The 13447-nt window shown below is 36.4% G+C and overlaps 1 protein-coding gene across 2 annotated transcripts; it reads right to left on the bottom strand.

Annotated features, from left to right (window-relative positions):
• Nucleotides 1–16: 16 nt before the first annotated feature.
• On the bottom strand, nucleotides 17–13245 carry TRAT1 (T cell receptor associated transmembrane adaptor 1). Of its 2 annotated transcripts, XM_069022545.1 has the most exons (7): nucleotides 13139–13245; nucleotides 10167–10255; nucleotides 7985–8095; nucleotides 6367–6403; nucleotides 4943–5004; nucleotides 3593–3651; nucleotides 17–2552 (listed from the first exon to the last, which is right to left on the bottom strand). In XM_069022545.1, the coding sequence occupies exons 3-7, from the start codon at nucleotides 8085–8087 to the stop codon at nucleotides 2292–2294; spliced, it is 522 nt and encodes a 173-aa protein (XP_068878646.1). In that variant the 5' UTR covers nucleotides 8088–8095; nucleotides 10167–10255; nucleotides 13139–13245; the 3' UTR covers nucleotides 17–2291. The 2 variants fall into 2 exon arrangements, with proteins under 2 accessions (XP_068878646.1, XP_068878636.1); XM_069022535.1 differs by lacking the exon at nucleotides 10167–10255.
• Between the last annotated feature and the right edge of the window lie 202 nt (nucleotides 13246–13447).

The raw sequence follows: 13447 nt of genomic DNA, 5'->3' as shown, positions 1-13447 counted from the left end.
TGGAGGCAGTGAGTAAATGTGGAAAGGAAGTGTGTCTATATATATAGAGGAGAATATTAACAAAAATGCCCTGCTCTTTGAACAAACTATGTTGCAAGGGAAAGCAGCCGATGAATATTAGCATAAGCACATAGCTGGACTAAACAATGAAGACTGAGAATAGAAAGGAAACTAAATGTACCTAAATCCCATGAAGTGAACTTACTGTTACATGTACACACAATGAGAGAAGTGGGTACTTCATTTCTGTTAATTACCAGATTGAAATGACAAGTTGAATTTAGGCATCTTGTACAAGTTCTTTGACTCTTAAATTTTTAGAAGTAAGGCATAATCAACAGTGCAAATTCTGTGAGAAAATTAGGAAACTAACTTTTGTACAAAGTGTGCACAAGTTATTCAAAATACAATATCCATTGGTACATGTATATGTCGGAAAAAAATAATAAATAGACTCTTGAGCCTATGCTTATTTGGTTGAGAGATTAAGAAAGCTTTCTCTTTATTTGGGAGGTGTAAATATTGCATCTGATTGGTACCAGCGAAATTGAAATACTTTATGTAAGTATTTTGTGTATGCATTGTATTCAGTTTCGATATGTACATGAAAGAAAGAGTATATGGATAGGCATTTTATTACTTACTTAGTCCCTGCTACAGAACAAAGTACAATTCCTCCCAGTCTAATTAAATTAATGTTTCATGCACTTGTATCTTGATGTTTAGCTTTGGATATTGGATTTTGGATTTGTCTACCTCCTTTCCCCCCTTAGGGCCTTCCTCAGGGTCATGATTTAATACAGTTCTCCCTCAGAGTGGTTTTTGTAGGTTCTTCAGCTGTGTTTATTTTTGCCAATCCAGTGGGAGCTGGGCTCAGACCTTGATACCACAACTTTCATTCCATGTCTGCCTTGTTTCTGGGATGTAGCAGCCAAGAACCCTGACCTGAGTTCTGCACACAAAAGCAAGTGCCAGCACAGGATAAGCACTGGCAGGACTCTGCCCCTTTTGGTCCAGCATGGAAGTTATAAGAGCATTAACTATGAACAAAACTAAACGTTAACTAGGCTGTCAGACAACTATTTCTTTTATATTAAATTTTTTTTCATAAATTTGTCTTATCCCTTGATGTATTCATCCATTTCTGTTAGAAGAGATGTTGGCTCTCTATACTATGGGTCTTTTGTTTCCAGGTCGATCTCTTTCAGGACCTGAAACAGCTGTAGGGTTCTGTGTCTTTCAGAGTTTCAATCTCCTTGCCGCTGCTCTGTGTGGATTTTAAAGGCACTAATATCCTGGTTTTTTGAGAAGGCAGAAGTGTCTGACACCTAGAAGCAGGCATATTATGTCAACTTGCTTTATTGTTTCCTGCTGCAACTACATAATGACTCCCAGAATATAGAAATAAATACCCACTCTATAAAACTTACCATTTAAAGAATTTAGTCTTCAGATGAATGTGCCCACAGTAAATGAAGGGTCTGGGGAAATAAAAACCTCTTTTTGTTTTTGTAAAATAGTAAGGATGGCAATGGAAAACCCAATAGGAATGTAAGCATAACATAGAGTATTAGAAGGAAGAAATCCTCCCCAGAAGATTTATTGTTACAGATGGTTTGATAATTTCTGTGTGGACTCTAGAATACAGCTGGAATACAATATTCCACTAGCAGAGGAGTTGAGATTTGAGATGTATTCTAGTATTGCTAAAGGAAACTAAAGATATATAAAGATACTGCTAAGTCTTGTGAGATGTAAATCATGTGAAATTTAAATCAGCTCTTAAATTATTCTCCAGTCATTATCATAGACCAGTCACAGTGTGGAACAGCAGATCAGTTCTTAATTGGTAAAACAATTAATCACCAAGAGTGCAAGTACGAAACACAATCTCATTTCAAAAGTATTGAAGTTAATATAGAATAGTTGTACTCGGCTAGAGCTCTACAGACAAGGAGGGGGTCTTTTAGGACTGCTTGAAAGCTGATGATTGTTTAAAACAGGATCAATTTTTACTGGAATCCATACCATGCGAACACTGAGCTACCAGCTTCTGCAACTCTCAAATTGTCTTCAGAAGGGCAGATCCATCTGAGTGGCAGCCTGGAACTATGTCTTGCTTAGTCTATAAATATGCTTGGAAGACAGTTTGGAACATTTCACACCTTTGTTTAGTATGTCAGTTTTCCAGGATATTATCTCTAATCATTCATTGTTCCTCCAGAATGAAAAAGCAAATCTCACTTTATGGTTACATACTTGGTTTGTTACGTATTTTGTTCATTACATATTCAGTTCTCTCCTTTTGTACTATGAATCAAGCCCATTAATCTGATGGGATCATCATGAATGGCTTCTGCTTTTGCCGTGTTTTCGGCAGCCAGCTGCTCACTGTTAAGGTAAATGCTAACTTTGGAAGCCACCCTGGGGTTAGATGATCTTTCTTCTTCATCTTCCTCTGATGAGGGATCTTTCTTTCTCCTTGGTTTTCTGCATTTTCCCTTGACACTGTGATCAAGTGAGGCATAACACATCTGATTGGTAGATTCCACCTAAAAGAAAATTCACTTTAACGTCCAGTAGTTATCCTTGCTTTAAATTTATATCTAAGACTTCAAGTATGTCTACACTGTAATCATAATTCTGCCTGTAGTTTGCCTAAGCTAGCTGTAAAACAACTCATTAAAGGTACAAATGATTAAACTGTGGGAGAATGGAAAACAGATCAATATAACCTAATGGCAAATGACTCATAGTGGCAATATGGAAAAATTTATCAACGTATCATTGGAAAGATTCTCTGTGGGAAGGAGGGAAGCTTATGTAATCAGTCCAGGTTCTTTGGGATGCAAGACATTATTTGATCTGGTTTTCTTTCCACTTTTTTATTTTTTAGTTAGAATCCAGTTATTAACAACATTATTAACAGGCTTTGTCTGTGCAGAAAACCAAAGATGGATGATTCTTGTCTGTACATACGATCTCATTTCCAGTGCAAAATGTATGCTTTTTGTGTCTTTCCCTTGGTTCTTAGTGCTTTTCAAGCCAAACCATCAATGACTACTGACATTGGAATGTCTAGATTAAAAAAGATATTCTTATACCTGCTGGAAATACCCTGAGGCAGAGGCTGAAAATCGATCCCTATGAAATATGTGGCAATCAACTTGGGAAATTGATGCTAGGAATGCTTCAATTACAGGAAAATTTCATTTGAAGCTTTCATGCTTTTAGGCATACAGGTATCTCAACAAAATACAAACCAATAGAAAACAAACTTTCACTGGTTAAAGCATATAGATTTTGCACAGGACAGGAGAGAGACAGTCAAACTCGTGAGTATCATGTGATGCGCTTGTGTTTTCACTTGGTTGATAACTAAACCAAATAAAATTACTTCTTTAGATAAGCCATGGCCATGGATGCGGATTTAATTCCATGTGATCTGCATGCCTGTGGCTGAACTTTATCATGCCATATGCATGGTAATTTTTGTGAGAGTGTGAAGATTTTTGTCATAGGATAAATAAAGGAACCCTGAGACAGACCATGTTACCCTAATTCAGAAATCCATAACTAAAATGAAAGGTACCTGTAGCTGGTTAACTGGTCTTTGAGGCTGGGACTTCATCTGCTCGTAACAACATTCTTCTGTAATTTATCAAAGTAGAAAAATCTTTTTATTAAGACATTCTACCGAGTCTTAAAAGATCAGACCGACAGATCCTCTCTTTTAGAGAATGAACTCCCCCCAGTTTTCTTTGGTAGGATGTTTGTGTTTGTTTTGAAATCACACACAGATCTCTCCTTCTAATTATAGAGAGGCAAATAACTAAGAAATTCAAACACACACTGTGAAAATTAAAATCGTTTTCTGTTCATATGGAGGGGAGGTTTCTCATTATTCACTAACCGGCCATCATTTTAGAGTGCAGGGAGGACTTCTTGCAAGTAAGACGTAGCCACATAGATCTATTTTTCAGCATAGGCAGCCTTTTCTTTGGCTGAGAAAGAGGTTGTGAGTTGCAGCAGCTGGGGATTAAATTCTCTTCCTGAGTCTACTTCAGTGTTCTGTAAATTTGGTTCTAGTTATTTTCTCGTTTTATATCTCATTTTAACCACCAGTAAAACAGGTTACTTCGTTACAGTTTTCAAAGTTTTACAATGTCAATGCATTTGAGTGTTGACTTGATTAAATTTATGCAAACTATGTGTGACAAAGTAGGGTTTGTTTGGGCTTTTTTTTCCCTTCAGTTAAAGTGCTTTAGTTTTCCTTAATCCCAATTAAAGCTTGCACAAAAAGTTATATGCAGAAAAATTGCTGCTTTAACTCTATAAAGGCTTCAAAAGACAAACCCTCGGCACACCTATCTCTAGCTGCAGTTATATGATGCTACAGCCTTTAATGTGGTGTCTCTCTGCCAAGGATTGTTAACTTGAGCCCAGTAAAGCAAAGCAAAGCTGTCTGCCCACCATTCAGCTGCTGGGCTTCAGCACATTTGTCAGTATTGCTGGTGATCTGTGGAGAGCCACAGCAGAGAACTGGTATGTGTTTGTTTCTGCCTGCTTCTGTGGGAGCACTGACCTTGGACCGTGAGTAATATGTGTTTTAAATTGCTTTAAGAGACATGGACCAAGCTGTTATTTCAGTTAGTGAGCTTCACATTTAGACAAGCTCTTTGTTTTGAGATACTTAGCTGAACAGGACCATATGGACTGTAAAAAATCAAATTCAGTATGAGGTCTGTTCTTATACATAGTAGTGCAGTATGAAAGTCTGCATTTCTATCCCAAGTATCTATTAATAATTTTAATTAATAGTTAAAATATGCAGATTCTCAGGTTTGCCATTTGAGAAACACAAAATATGTCAGTCAGCCAGTTTCTAATCATATATTTCTATAACCACTGAATAGACACATGTTCCTAAAATGAAGCTTACCTAAAATATCTTGGTTGAGATTGCCATAAACTGGATAATCTTCTGTGTCATAGCCATCATAGCTACAAGGGGAATGAAAAAATACTTTTAATTCACAGAATATGCTTTATTTAGCACCCCAATATTCTATTTTAGCAAATGTTTTATGCACATGTAGCAATATGCAGATTGTGTGTATATATCTATATATAGCAGATTGTTTGTGATCTTATAAACAAGATCAAAAATTTTGGAGGGGGCAGAAATGGCAATGTGGGTATTTTCAGGAGAGATTTGTCACCTAGCCCAGGACTGAACTCTCCATTCCTGTAACTTCATTAAGCACAAAGCTAATCTCAAAACTATTAAGCTACAGTTTGATGTAGGTTAAGAAATGTTGATGATCATTGAAAGGAACCCAGTTGATGTCCTCTGAGACCACTCTGCAATACAAACTAAAGCACTATATGTGTCTTTTGGAGTGATGTTCTTAAAAGGTCCCCTCTTGATTCAACTAAAATACTCATGACAATACAAACAGAGAAGACCGAAGAAGACAAGTTCAGCTTTGGATTTTTAATGGTATGTTGTGTTTCATTACCTGGTGTTACTTGAAAATGCTTCTAAGTGGGTTTGTAAAATGGGAATTTTTAGTGGGAAGCACTGTGTAACCTTTCTATTGCATCCCTATATTGCCTCTTGTCAAGGGGGTGAAGTCGTGCTCTAACACCACATTCCGTGGTATTTTTCATCTGAACAGGCACTAATAGACAAATAGAGACTTCCCAACTTCAAGAAAATTTGTAATTGAGAATTGGTTTTGGGTAACAGGTGCAGGCTTTTGTATTTTCATTTCAGTGGCCTTTTATATTTGGGCTGGGATGAGACTCTCCATCTCTGTTTTCTAAAGTTTGGGTTGGGTTGGGTTTTTTTCCTGTATGGCGTAAGAGAGAGAGACCTGAAACAGATTTGTGTAACAGCTCATGGTATCCTGCAGCTGTAAACAGACTGTTTTATTGCTTTTGGATGGCATGTATAAAGATAGTTATGAAATGTAAATACATGTAAATTATTGCTCCACAAGTATTAACTCTCACACTATAATTTTTCACTGTTTTGTGAGAGCTGAGAGTTCTTTTAAATTATTATGGAATTATTGAGTTTAAGTGATAGGTAATGGTGCTTTAGCTCAATATCTTGCACTTTCAGATAAAATTATAGTATTAGCATGCAATTATTTCATTGTTGATAAAATGACTGGAGGATGTATCTCCCACATGAATTTTTTTTCCTGTGTTTTTTTAAAAACTTTTTTCCACCATCAACATTTCCAGGCAGACTGCATGAGATACTGAATTTTCCTCTATGCCATCCCTCCCAAGCCATCTGTCATTATTTATTGCTTATTTTACCCTTGCCAGAAAGAAACTTTTTATACAACTTACCTTGGATTGTTCTCTTCATAATCTGTATGCATTTTAGCTGGAAAATTTGTTTAAAAAAAAAAAATAAGAGAAAATAAAACGTGCTATTTTAGAACATTTCAGATAATTGTCTCAACAGACATGCTTTTGATTTTGTTTTAGAGAATACAATTGAAAGCTCTGGCTCTCAGGACCTTCAATTGTCCCTCTACTTTTCTCAAATACTTTAGTCAAATACGAGAAATGTTTGTGTTATGGCCCTGTGCTGTGGCTGCAAAGTCTGTGTCAGTTTGCAGTATCCAAAAAATGTATTGCAACACATGTGATTCATTCCTGATTTCCTTCACCTTCTGCTTCTCCCTCATCTTTTTCTCTCATCAGATTTTCCCTGTCTGGGGAGGTGCATCATGTGTTTATATCACAAAGTGACAGGTTTATTTATTTTATTAGTTCTGCTTGTATGTCTGAAAAAGACATCCTGTGATCCACACAGATGAAGAAACTGAAGCAGAGAGGCAATGGCTACAAGGAGATTTCTTGCTAGAACTTGATTAATAATTCAGGAATGCCTCACTTTCTAAACTCTGCTCCAGGACTCCAGAATTTAACTCAGTAACCTCAATTCAATGAGAAATGCAGCATCTCTGACCTAAACCTTGGTCAGGTTAATTTTGTAAATGACTGTGATTCTTCCTCATAGAAATATCTGCCTAGTAGCCCTAAAACACAAAATGAACCAAAAAGCTCAACCCACACCCATCCCAAAACACTCCAGCAAGTCTCTTAATATCCTGTGACTATCTGATTCTCTAATACTTGGTGAGTGCAGTTTATAAGCATGGGCCTTCTGTTTATGTAGATTATATACATAGGTGTATTTAGCTGGGTTGAAGTCACCAGTGTTGGCCTGCCCACCCCTACATCTACAGCACAGGTGCAGTTTTCCCTGTGTGAATGGAATGGTGAGGATTGTACAACTTCCTAACCATAGAATTGTACACGTAAGAGAGGTTGCACTGGCATAATCTGTCAAAAAAGTAAAAGTTAATTTCAACCAAAACCAGAGTATGACTGTAGTCATACAAGTGACACACTGGTTTAAGAAATACAGTAGAATCCCATTATGAAAAGCAATTAGAATGTTTTTCCAAAATACACTGATAAGGCATAAAATCTGTATGAAATCTGAAATTCAAATGAGCAGTCAGGAATTTGGGAGGGAGAAAATTTTCTCAGATGTATTTCATATCAGTGCATCTACTTAAAACAATTTTTAAATAGAAGAATAGATAATAACCAGTTAGAGGAAAAGTGTACTTCCTAGGAAAGGAAATTGCAGGTGTTAAAAATATACTTTAAAAGTAAAACTTTAGAACTAAATTCTTCTTGTTGTATTGGTTTGCCTTCAGAGAATGGATTTGGGTAGCTGTTTTTAGCAGTGGATTGGGCAGTTAGCAATCATTCTGTAATCATACCTGACTCTCCTAAAATTTTTCAAAAGCTAAATGCTCTCTAGTAAAATCATTCTTGCCAAAAGGTACCTTAAGATTGAGAAGAATCAATTTGTCGACTTGATATCTCTGAGCAGGGATGACTTTAAATATTGAAACTCCATTCCTTACAAAGAGACATTACTTACCTTTCTTCTTTTTCATACAGTGTGAAATATTCAGTGTCAATGAAACAAGCAGAGCCAAAGTCAGGAAGGCCAAAACTCCCCAGACAGAAAAATGGCAGTCCATTTCTGTAACTGAAAGAAAATAATTTTACCATTTGTGTTGTCTAACAGTTTTACTGTGTTCCTTTTGCTTGGTTGATTTTTGCTTTCTGTAATTGAAGCTGCTATTTTGTTGTTTACTCTCTGACAGCTATTGCTATACAAGCTAAATAATATCAAAACCAGATGCTAAATAATAAGAAAGCGATTATAATAAACTGTTAGCAGAAATACTTTTTCATAGGAATTCAGCCAAAGATTAGGCTATTGGTTTGCCTGTAAGATGCAGTAAAAAATAAGATATTAATAAAAAAACAGTAATTTTACTGGATAGCTGTGAAATTATTTCTGCAGTTGTCTTTAACTTAGTATTTGCAGTAAATTCAGTAAATTGTTGGCTAAATTCTAGAGTTCATGAAAGTAGGTCTGAATTCAGTCAAAACAAATTCACTGGATGTGTCTCTGAATAATACCTAAGACTGTAATGTTTTAATAATCCCTGCAAAATATGTCAAAATTTGGTTATGGTTTCTTGTCTTGTTTTACAGCTGTTAAAACCACTTACTTGTACTCATTTTCTTGCCTGAAAAACGAGAGGAAGTGATGATAAAGGACAAGCATCCTTTATCATCACCGGTGAATGACACTGTGGGAACCAATGAAGCCCCCAGTACTACTGCAGAGAAAAGTTCAAACAGCTCCTGGAAAATCACTTGGTAAAAGGTGGGTCCAGTTATTTGAACAAAGTCTTCTTTTGCTCTAAACTTGCCTCTCCTTGCAATAAGAAAGACAGGAAAGAACCCCCCTTAGCACAAAATCTATTTTTTTTCATTTAATTAATTCTTTGATTAACCTAGTTGATACAAATTTTCCATCACAAACCATGCTGAAGAAAATAGCCTGTTTGTGACAGTCCAGTGGCCAAAATTATCAGCGTTGTTGCATATGGACCCTTCCTTGGCAGAGGAAACACTTAGCCAAATAAATGAGTGGAAGGAGCTTGCAGCTTGATTCTTCACTTTCCCCAGACATGTTTCATGTTCTCCGAGATTTGGAGCGTTTGTTCCGTGACTGACCGGCTCAAAACCTCCTTACAGGTTTTGTTCCCTTGTTGTGCTGGTGTTGCCAAAGCTCTTTTTGTTTTGTTTTACTCCAACTCTTTGTCTTGACAAAACAAGACAAGATAAACCGTGGTAGCAAAAAATCACAAATCACCTGGGCTTCTGGGATGTAGGTTTCTTTCCTGACCAGAACTCTCTTTTAAAAGGAACAAGAACAAAGCAGAGCAAACAAGCTGTAACTTTCTGTCTGACTTTTAACTTTTTTTTGCATGTGGTGCTTTTAGTGGCCATTTATCCTTCTTTATGAACTGAATGTCCTGTTTCCCTTCCTTTCTACCACTTGAGTTCTCCCAAAGGTGTTTGAGGATTCTTTATCACTGCAATACTCCTCTTCATGTTGAAAGGCACTTTTTTTGCAATGAGATACTGGCATTCCTGAGGAGAGACAACACCCCCATGAAGCAGCTATACATCATCCTAATTTTTCAGGAAGGGAATTAAAAGAATGGGAAATCCTACACTGAAAAGATGTTATCAGGCTACATCAAGAATCACCGGTCTTTGGAACCTAGTTACTGTGCAATTAGTCACTCAATATTGCATCCCATGCAACCTGTCCAAAACTACAAGTCTGTCCAGGACAAGAAATTTCAAGTCTCACTGTTGTCCCTAAATAATCATCTTTCATTCTTCTTCTATCTTATCTTTTCTGATGTGATTATTTTCCATTCTTCTCATGTTCCTTTCATATTTCTTTTCCTACAAACACTTTTTCCAGGGAGCAAAAGCAGTGGTCTACGAGAAGGGAAGCACATGTGACTGTGGTAGAATCACAGAATCAATTATGTTGGAAAAGTCCTCTGAGATCATCGAGTCCAACCTATGACTGAACAACACCTTGCTGACTGCACCGTGGCACTCAGTGCCACATCCAGTCTTTCCTGAAACACCTCCAGGGACAGTGACTCCACCACCTCCCTGGGCAGCCCATTCCACAAGCTACAACTCTGTGATTCATTAGAATAAGAAGAGTTAGCAGGTACCTAAAGTACAGTTAGGATCCAACGTTGTTCCTTTTTCTTCATATAGAATGTTGTAATTTTTCTCTCTGATCCAGGAATCCAACTTTTCCCTGGTGTTTCCAGAGTAGAAGGAAAACTCTTAGTTTCCATTTGACTATTTTCAACCCTTAACTGACCCAATTTTTGTTGTCAAGTATTATTTTCGTGTTTCAACTTCTGATTTAAATTGAAGTTATTACCTGGGAAATAGTAAAAGCTGGATACAATTTTTTTCATTTCAGTTTTCAGATTTAAATTCTGTAGTATTTGAACAATCCCACTTCTCAAGAACTTTAACAACATTCTAGGAAAAAAACCATATAAAACTTGGATTTCTAATAAAATATACCAATGTTTTAAATGTCACAATCTATAGTTCTTTCTTAAACACAATTTAGGAAATTTCATGGGTGTGGGTAGATTAAGAGAAGAACATTTAAATTTCTTCCTGGATGAACACTATTTAGTTTATTTTTAAATTCATTTTCCACAACACTGACTTAAACATCTGCTTGTGTTTCAGTAGAATGTATACAAACAATATGTGTGACTTCAATTTTTTTGCTTGTTTGTTTTTGCAATACTAAATATTTGTTTGTCAGACAACACTACTTATACTGGAGAAACAACAGTTTTTAGCCCATAAAACCACAGTAAACACTTTGATCAGAGACGTAATGGTGCTGTTCTGAGAGCTCTATGCCATTCTAACATCAGTTTCAAGTTAATCTTATTACCCAGATACAAAATATGAGAAATTTTGGTTTTATATCCTAGCTTTACAGATATGCAACTCCCAGATCTTCCTATTTCTTCTTGTTGTTATAGGTGTTTCCCATATGGCACTTACCTTTATAACTGCATTTTATCAATATTAACTACTTTGACAACAGCAGCATTAGAAGGAAAGCTGACTGACTGTGTGAAGAACAATTTGTCTCCACAGATAGCTACACTGCTGTCCCTAAATGTACAACAGCAGATGCAACCTCTCACGGTCAACAGGTTGTGCTACAGACAAAAATAAGATAAGGAGATTGTAGATGGGGAGTGAGAAATAAACAGAAAGGCTATTAGATTAATTATAGTCTATTTTGAAATGGTGTCTTCTATTCTCTAATTTTAATTCTCATTCAAGTAATCTATTTTCAAATGGAGCAAAACTATGTTATTCGTTTTTACGTATTATATGGTTAGTCCAAAGAACCCATGACACTGTATTCAGGGGCATTCTCATTCAAGCAATCAAATTGATTTTTTTTTTTAATTGTTATATCTTTGGAAAAGAGTCATATGGAATAATTAGGCCCCTTGGGAATAGTACACTATGATTCTAATACGCTAAGCTCAAATTCCATCACGGTTTTCTGTGACAGTCTATCTGACTAGTTTTCTATCTGTGATAGGAAAACTTAAGGGTGGTAGTAGTTTGTTACAAGAAATAATATTGAAATATTCTTAAAGTAATGTGCTCCTCTGTGAAAGGAAGAAAGTTCATTATACACCCAAAGGTTTCATGAGAGGGACAACAATCCTTGTTATATCGTTAGAAGACTTTGGGATGTGTGAGTGGAGAAGTAGTATGTTTAAATAATTTAAAAGATTACAGTATTTTGATTAACTAATATCAGTCTCTCTCTAGTATTAATGATACGTTCTTATGCTCCTATTCTTCCATTTCCATTTGAAAACCAGGTTAAACTTGGAGTAGCTTCCAACTAGAACATAGGTAAGTTACTTCATTTGGATAATGTTTTTACTTTACTGACTTTAGGGATGGGATTATTCTCCACCTCTTAGTATCTTTTACACTGCTATAAACTGAAGCTACCATATTCATACCACAAAACACAGACAAACAACATACCTTCTAAATACATAGTTAATTGTACTTTTTCTCTTTAAAAATCTATTGACAACTTTCTCCACCAACAGAGACAAGACATGGGAATAAATATAGCATTTTGGTTATTTGTTCTTACGTTTTCTCCTTATGGGGTGCCTTATACTGTCACTGGAGGGCTGTGAGGCAAAAGAGGCAAAGAAACCCCACAAGCAAAAAAACCAAAAGCCTCCAAAACATTCTAATCTTTCCTGATGAACTTGTGCAATTCAATTTATTGCAACTCAAAGGAGTGGACATAATCACGTACTTACCTGCAGGGACAGGAGCCAGATTTAACAATTCGTGTTGGATATTTGTCACCCTAACAACATAAGAATAGGTAGCAGGGGTGCTACGTTCTGTTCCTCCTTGCTCTAATGTATTTTGTTTAGACAATCCATCACAAAGGATAGCAGGAAGATAGCATACATCTAACAGGTTTTTGTACTGAAAAGGAACATGAGGCGAGGAATAGAGATACCATCTAGCTGGACATGCCACCTGTGGTATCAACGCATTAGCCACAGAGGCAGATTAATTGCTGCCAGATTTATGGTGACGATCTGGAGCACAAAATGGTTTCTTTCCTTTCTTTCCTCTTGTTTTTGTCTACAAATTTGTCAAAGATGAGATAAAACTGTCTTTCCTCCCCTCTTCCAATTAAATCTTGATATAAATAATATTTTGTACTAATGGCCCTTAGAAACAGAAACCCATTAAGAGATTGATGAATGTTAAATTAGCATTAAAAATGCTTCCACCTCTGTGAGCTTTTATTACAGGATTAATTCTCTGAAAAAGATTCCTTAAACTGCAATTAATTAGTGCACAACTAATTGCTTTGTAAGATAACAACTTCATACTTCAGAAGGGAAACAGCACATTGGAAAATAAGAAGGCCCACAGCACAGTATTTTCAGCATAAAACTAATGCCAATGCTTAGTCTTCATTATCAAACCTTAATTAATGAAGGTTCAGCACCGTGAGCCACCTTCTTGGAAGACTGCTAATGTACCATAGTGTGGTTCTACTGCTCCTATGTTCGCAAGTTTAAAAAATAAGGCTTACCTGGTTTTGTTGTTTCTAGGAATACTCCCCTCCCCTTTATCCAACAGGAAATCAAGTTATGTTGGCAGATGTTGGATACTCTTTTGTTTCAGACCCGGCAGCATGAACCCGTCTCTAGTTGCCGTCAATCTCAAATCCCTCCAGTCTTTTTTTTAATCTCCTTTCTTACAAACAGGAAATGTGGTTCAGCTTTAAGAAGCAAACTCACGTTTTCTGCAGTGTTTGCCTCCAAGAGAGAATTAAAGTATTTATGTGTACCCTTGTACTCATTATCCACCTGTCTTGCCACAGAAGAACACGTACAGGACT

Source organism: Aphelocoma coerulescens, chromosome 1 (genome assembly GCF_041296385.1).
Source record: "Aphelocoma coerulescens isolate FSJ_1873_10779 chromosome 1, UR_Acoe_1.0, whole genome shotgun sequence".
In the NCBI taxonomy this organism is placed as follows: domain Eukaryota; kingdom Metazoa; phylum Chordata; class Aves; order Passeriformes; family Corvidae; genus Aphelocoma; species Aphelocoma coerulescens.
This window is presented reverse-complemented; position numbering and strand designations above follow the sequence as displayed.

Bases quoted from the DNA above. Each gene is read 5' to 3' on its own strand.
- TRAT1 (XM_069022545.1), bottom strand. From the start codon at position 8,087: ATGGACTGCCATTTTTCTGTCTGGGGAGTTTTGGCCTTCCTGACTTTG. The intron at 6,404-7,984 runs GTAAGTAATGTC...CAAATTTTCCAG, and splicing joins CTGTATGAAAAAGAAGAAAG to CTAAAATGCATACAGATTAT. The intron at 3,652-4,942 runs GTAAGCTTCATT...GATAAATTACAG, and splicing joins TCTCAACCAAGATATTTTAG to AAGAATGTTGTTACGAGCAG.